At 58.4% G+C, this 5,889-nt stretch overlaps 1 protein-coding gene across 3 annotated transcripts in view; it reads left to right on the top strand.

Moving 5' to 3' along the window:
- The window catches only part of LOC102563382 (zinc finger and SCAN domain-containing protein 29), a 31,466-nt gene that overhangs the window by 97 nt on the left and 25,480 nt on the right, over nt 1-5,889 (top strand). For 2 of the 3 annotated variants that reach the window (XM_019485322.2, XM_059718887.1), the window contains exons 2-3: nt 3,912-4,233; nt 4,668-4,836. In XM_019485322.2, the coding sequence (XP_019340867.1) occupies nt 4,003-4,233; nt 4,668-4,836 (400 nt within the window). In that variant the 5' untranslated portion in view covers nt 3,912-4,002. Of the gene's footprint in view, nt 1-1,478; nt 1,632-3,911; nt 4,234-4,667; nt 4,837-5,889 lie in introns of all 3 variants that reach the window. The other variant, XM_059718888.1, reaches the window with a different exon arrangement.

Here is a 5,889-nt window from a genome sequence, read left to right as displayed (position 1 = left end):
GGCGGCGGCGGGGGTGCGTGTGCGTGTGCGTGTGCGTGCACGCACGTGTGCCCGCCGGCCGGGGGAGGTGTGTGCACGCGCGTGTGTGTACACATGTGCTCGGCACGAGGGCACGTGTGTTCGGAGTGCGTGTGCGCACGTGTGTGAAATTTCCCCCAGGTGTATGTGTGTCAGTCATGTATATGTGTTTGGTGTGTGCGTGTGCGCGCGCTGGGGCAAGTGTCTGTGAAATTTGCCCCAGATGCATGTGCGTGCACATGCGCACTTGTGGCCATGAACTTGTGTTTGGAGTGTGTGTGTGTTGTGTGTGCGCACAAGTGTCCGTGAAATTGACCCCGATGCATGTGTGTTTGGAGAGAGACGGGGTGTGTGTGTGTGTGTGCAGGGGGAGGTTGCTCTTAGGTAATGTGCGTGGTGGGTGTGCAAGAGAGCGAGGGGGTGCCTGCATGCGCACACTTGGAATGTGTGTGTGTCTGCACAAACTTTTATCCCTGATATAAGTGTGTGTTTGGGGCGGGGGAATTTCCCTTAGGCACTGTGAATGGAGTGAGTGCGTGTGTGCATGCACGCGTGTGCATGTGTGTTCAGGGAGGTTACTCGTAGGTCATGTGCTTGGATGTGCAAGAGGGAGAGGAGTGGGGGGGGCGCCTGTGCACACATTTGGAACATGCGTGTGCCTGCACACCCTTGACCCCTGATGTAAGTGTGTGTCTGTGTGCATGCCCATTCAGGGAGGTTACCCTTAGGTAATGTGCATGGGTGTGCAAAAGAGGAGTGGGGTGCCTCTGTGCATGCATTTGCCTGCACACACTTGACCCTTGATATAAGTGTGTATGTGGATGTGTGTGTTCAGGGAGGTTACTCTTAGGTAATGTGCATGGGTGTGCAAGAGAAAGAGGAGTGGGAGGCACCTCTGCACGCATTTGGAATGTGTGTGTGCCTGCACACGCTTGACCCCTGATAGTGTGTGTGTGTGTGTATGTGTGTGTGTTTTGGGGGTGCCCCTAGGGGGCTGTGGGCGTGGGACGCTCCCCTCCCTGCTGCAGCTCGGGGCCTTGCAGGAAGCGAAGCCCAGCGCTCCCCTCCCCCACCCCAAACAGAAGTTCAGTGTTGGGCCCAGGGGGGAGGGGAAGAGCTGCTGGCTGCAGCCTGACACCGGTTTCCCGTAGCAACCGCCCCTCCTCCCTGCCAGCCCTGCTCTGTTTCCAGAAGGGAGGGGGCACGGGTGCAGGGGGAGAGCTCTCTCCCATTGGGGGGGAAAGGGGGGAGTGAGTTGGAGCCACCCCCCCACCTTGGGGGTGCTCCAATACAGCCACCCCTCCCTGCAGCAGGGGCTGAAACCCCCCCAGACTGAACTCCCTCTGCTCCCCTTCCCCCCTCCCTTTCTGAAAGCAGCGACAGGCTGGCAGGCAGCGCAGACACAAGTTACAGAAGATGGTCTGTTTTGAAACCTCTTCCTCTGAACTCTCCTTACGCAGCGCTTTCCCGGATCGGCCATTTTTGCAGGAGTCTGCAGCCGGTCGTGGCTATAGACTGCTCTCTGCGGCCAGATCGGATGAAACTCGTCACTTCTGTCTGCACCCTAGATGAAGACAAAGAGATTGAGAGAGACAGAGAGACAACTGAGAGAGGTGGATGGAGACGGGTAGAAAAAGAGGCATCAAAGTTGCTTACAGACGTGGGGGGTGGAAAAAATGGCGCTTTACTTTCTGCTCAGGGTGCCCCTGAGCCAAGTGCAGCGCATGCCCAGAAGTTACTTGGACCCAGCTCGCCCAGTGTTTATATAGATTGGGCACTTCAGTGAGGCTTTTTGGCTTTTATCTAACAGCTGATTGAATCAGCTATTAGATAAAAGCACCAAAAAGCCCCGCTGAAGCATGCAATCTATACAGACACTGAGGAGCCAGGTCGAAGTATCGAGCTTCCTCTTCTGGTAAAGCACAGTTCTTTTTTTCCCTCCATCTGTCAGCAACATGAGGGAGGGAGAGAGAGAAAAGAGATTGAAGGAGAAGGATTAAGAAAGAGATTGAGACGGATAGGGAGAGAGGGAGAGCGAGATTGATGGGATAACCTATAGCCTGTAGACATTGTGACAACCGGTACTTCCAAAAAACTCTTTCCTGCAGAGACCAGGGCCAGACATCCTAAAAAATGAGGGTGGGAAGGGACCTCAGGAGGTCACATCTAGTCCAACCCCTGCTCCAAGCAGGATCATTCCCAGCTACATCCTCCCAGCCAAGGCTTTGTCTAGCTGGGTCTTCAAAACCTCCAAGGATGGAGATCCCACCAGCTCCCTGGGTAACCTGTTCCAGTGTTTTACTAACTTCTTCCTGAGAGAGTTTTTCCTGATATCCAACCTCAGCTTCCCTGGCAGCACCTGGAGCCTGCTGCTCCTTGTTCTGTCATCAGCCGCCACTGAGAACAGTCCAGCTCCATCCTTTTTGAGCCCCCCTTCAGGGAGTTGAAGGCCGCTATCCAGTCCCTCTCAGTCTTCTCTTCTCCAAACTAAGCCAGCCCAGTTCCCTCAGCCTCTTCACATCAGTCCTGCTCCCCAGCCCCCAAACCATTTTCATTGCCCTCCACTGGATTTTCTCCAGTTTGTCCATGTCCTTTGTGTAGTGGGGGTCCCAGAGCTGGACAGAGGACTCCAGATGTGGCCTCACCAGTGGCAAACAGAGGTGAAGAATTGCTTCCCTCCAGCTGCTGGCAAGGCTCCTACTAATGCACCCCACGGTGCTGTTAATGTTCTTCACAAGGGCACCCTGTTGGCTCCTATTCAGCTCATTGTCCACTGTCACCCCTAGGTCCTTTTGTGCAGAGCTGCTGCTTAGCCAGTCGGTGCCCAGCCTGTACTGGTGCATGGGATTTCTCTGTCCCAAGTGCAGGACTTTGTACCAGTGGAGGCCACAAAGATAGCAAGGGTATGGAGGAGCCCCAAGGCTGCCTGGCAGTGCAGCTGGGCTTCACTGTACGTGCTCCCTGGTGTTGGGTGGGGGAGAAGGGGGTCTGCGCTGCCCCAGCCCAGCCAGACTCTGCCCCTGCCATGCTGCTGTCTTGCTTTCCCTTCCCTGGAGCTGCATCTCAATGCAGTTCTCCTCCAGGGAGCTGCAGCCAGGTGTGTTGGCAGGGCAGCAGGTGGAGCTTCAGGCAGGGCATGATGATGCCTCCATGTCAAGCCAGCACACTGGGTTTTTTCTCTCCAGACTTAGGCCAAGGCCTGGTGGGAGGAGGAGCAAGAAGGCTGTGGGTTGGTAGTGAAGGGCACTGGGAGGGCAGGGGGCTGCAGGTCAGGAGTGAGGGGCACCAGCATGGGTGAATCGGCAGGGGGGCTCTGGGTTGGGAGTAATGGTCACTGGCAGGTTTGGGAAGCCAAGGAGATGTGGGTTGGAAGTGAGGAGCACGCTCAGGGCGGGAGGGGGACAGGGAGCTGTGGGTTGGGATTGAGGGGCACCAGCAGGGCTGAGGGGACAAAGGGCTGCTGGTTGGGAGTGAAGTGCACTGGCATAGCTGTTGGGGCAGGGCAGTGCGTTTCAGGAGTGAGTGGCAGAGGCAGGGTGGGGGGCAGGGGGCTACTCGTTGGAAGTAGGGGGCACCACCAGGGCTAGCGGGACAGGTAGCTGCAGGTCAGGAGTGCTGCAAGGTGGCGGGGGGCTTAGCTGCAAGTTGGGAGTGAGAGGCACCAGCACCTGGGATCATGTCGGGGCTATTGGGCTTTGGAGTAGTATTCAGACATCTGTCCCACTTCCTGTGCCCTGTGTCAGCATGGGGCAGGACCCCCACATAGCCCCTTCCTTGGGGAAGGTGAGGCCAGAGGGTGCTGAAGCTGGCTGAGGGGCTGTGGATCCACAGCAGTGGGTCATGGTCCTGGCTTCCCCATCACATAACAAAACCCTGTTGTCTCCTTCCTGCAGGCAGCCAGGAGCCCGGACACTGCCAACCGGCCCCACTTCTGAGGGGTGAGAGAGCAGGAGCGCAGGCCCAGGCTCATGTGAGGCAGACTAGATGGCTGCCAAGCTGGAGCCGGCACCAGCTGTAGTTCTTCCCTTCCCAGCACTGATGCATCCTCCGGCATCAATGGGGGAGCAGGATCCATCGGGCCCCAAGGCCAAGGTGGGAGCTGAGACGACAGGGAAAGCCCCTCCTGTTATCCAGGCTGGAACAGGCCTCCCGACATGGGAGGCATCACAAGAGGTCAAGGAGGAACCGCCAGAGGAGCCTGTCCAGCGCTGGCAGGTGAGTGTCTCTGTGCTGAGGCTGTGCTATCAAATGTGGCATGGGGGTCAGCTGCCCTGACCTGGAGTGTCTGCCCCCAAGCAGCCGAGGGGTTGCAGGACATTTGCAGCCACCTGTGGAAGCTCTGCCAGCGCTGGCTAGAGCCCCAGCACTGTATCAAGGAGCAGACCCTGGAGCTGGTGGTGCTGGAGCAGTTCCTGGCCATCCTGCCCCGGGAGATGCAGAGCTGGCAGTGGGGGCGCGGCGTGGAGACCTGTGCCGAAACAGTGTCCCTGGCCGAGGAGTTTTGGCTGGGGCGTCGAAGGTTGAGACGCTCCAGATGAGAGCATATCACACACCCCCTATTGATGCTGCCTCCCATCTCTGTGTCTAGGGATGCTCCCTCTCAGCCCCATCTTTCCCAGCTCCCAGTAACATGGTTATCTTGTCACCAGGTCACAGTGCACAAGCATCTCCAAGACGTGGCCTTGGACATGGAGGGACCTGGGGCATTGAGAGAACCTCTTGGCTCCCAGGAGAAGGGCGGATGGAGCGAAACCCCAGGGCCCCAGGAGGAGCTGACTTGTGTCCCCAAAGAGGAGCCCCCATCCCACCAGGAGCCAGGTAATGTGCCAGGGGCCTGGATGCAGGTGCCTGCCTGGCTGTTCAGCCCCCAGAGTGAAGGGCTGGAACTCTTGCTGTGAGTCCGTGCAGTAACAGGGCCTCGATCTCTGTCACAGCTCCAGGGTGACAGCAGCACCCAGGGGGAGATCCTTTGTCTTTGTCATGCTTTCCCAAATCCTGGGGTTGGGGAGTGGGTTGTTGAGAGAATGTTCCTGGGGCTGGGGCAGGCCCTGCACAGCTGGGGTGGGGGGCAAGACGGAGCCACGAGTGGCTTGCCTGGGGGGTGCCCAGTGAGGGGAGGGGGCGGTGGCTTTCGCTGCTGCATACACGCTGGGAGGCACGGGGGGGCATGTGTCCAGGATCTGCGCGGGGTGGGGCAGGCTGCCGCTGTGGGCTGGGGCTGTGTTGGGCTCTTCTCGCCAGCAGGGTTGGACTGCAATGCGCTCAGGATGGGAGACAGTGGTGCTGGGAGGTGGGGCTGATGGGGCTACAGCAAATTTTGGGGTGGCTGCAGCCCCCTCCCCCCGCCCTGTTGTCCCTCTCCCAGTGCTGCTGCCTACCCCAAGTGCAGTGCGGCCTGCCTTGCCCTGCACACATTGGGGGTACACCCCCCCCCATGCCTCCTGGGGTGCGCGTAGCAGCAGGAGCCGTACCCCCCGCATGAGCCTGTTGCAGCTCAGTCCTCCTTCCTGCCCCAGCTGTGCAGCGCCTGCCCCAGCCCCACTCCCTCCCTCCCTCCCCGCTGCCTGCGCGCTGCTCCCCAAACCTGCTGCAGCCACCAGAAGCCCGCGGCCAGGCTGCCTTACGGCCCTACCACTGCCCTGCGTTTGGCAAAGCTAAGCCCTGTTAACTCCCCACCCCCCTTTCCCTGCCTATGCCAGCCATCTAGTAGTCCACTGACCTTTTGTTTCCAAACTGATTTATGCCTCTTGTTACTTGGATATTTATCGTTTTCACCATGATGATTGCTGCTGCTGCTGGCCAATTTACAGGTTATTTGTATCGTTGAGTTTTCACCAGTGGGTCTTTTTCTAAACCCTGTCTACGGAAATG

This window comes from Alligator mississippiensis, chromosome 15 (genome assembly GCF_030867095.1).
Source record: "Alligator mississippiensis isolate rAllMis1 chromosome 15, rAllMis1, whole genome shotgun sequence".
Lineage (NCBI taxonomy): Eukaryota > Metazoa > Chordata > Crocodylia > Alligatoridae > Alligator > Alligator mississippiensis.
The sequence above is the reverse complement of the archived record's forward strand: the minus strand, read 5'-3'. Positions and strand labels throughout refer to the sequence as shown.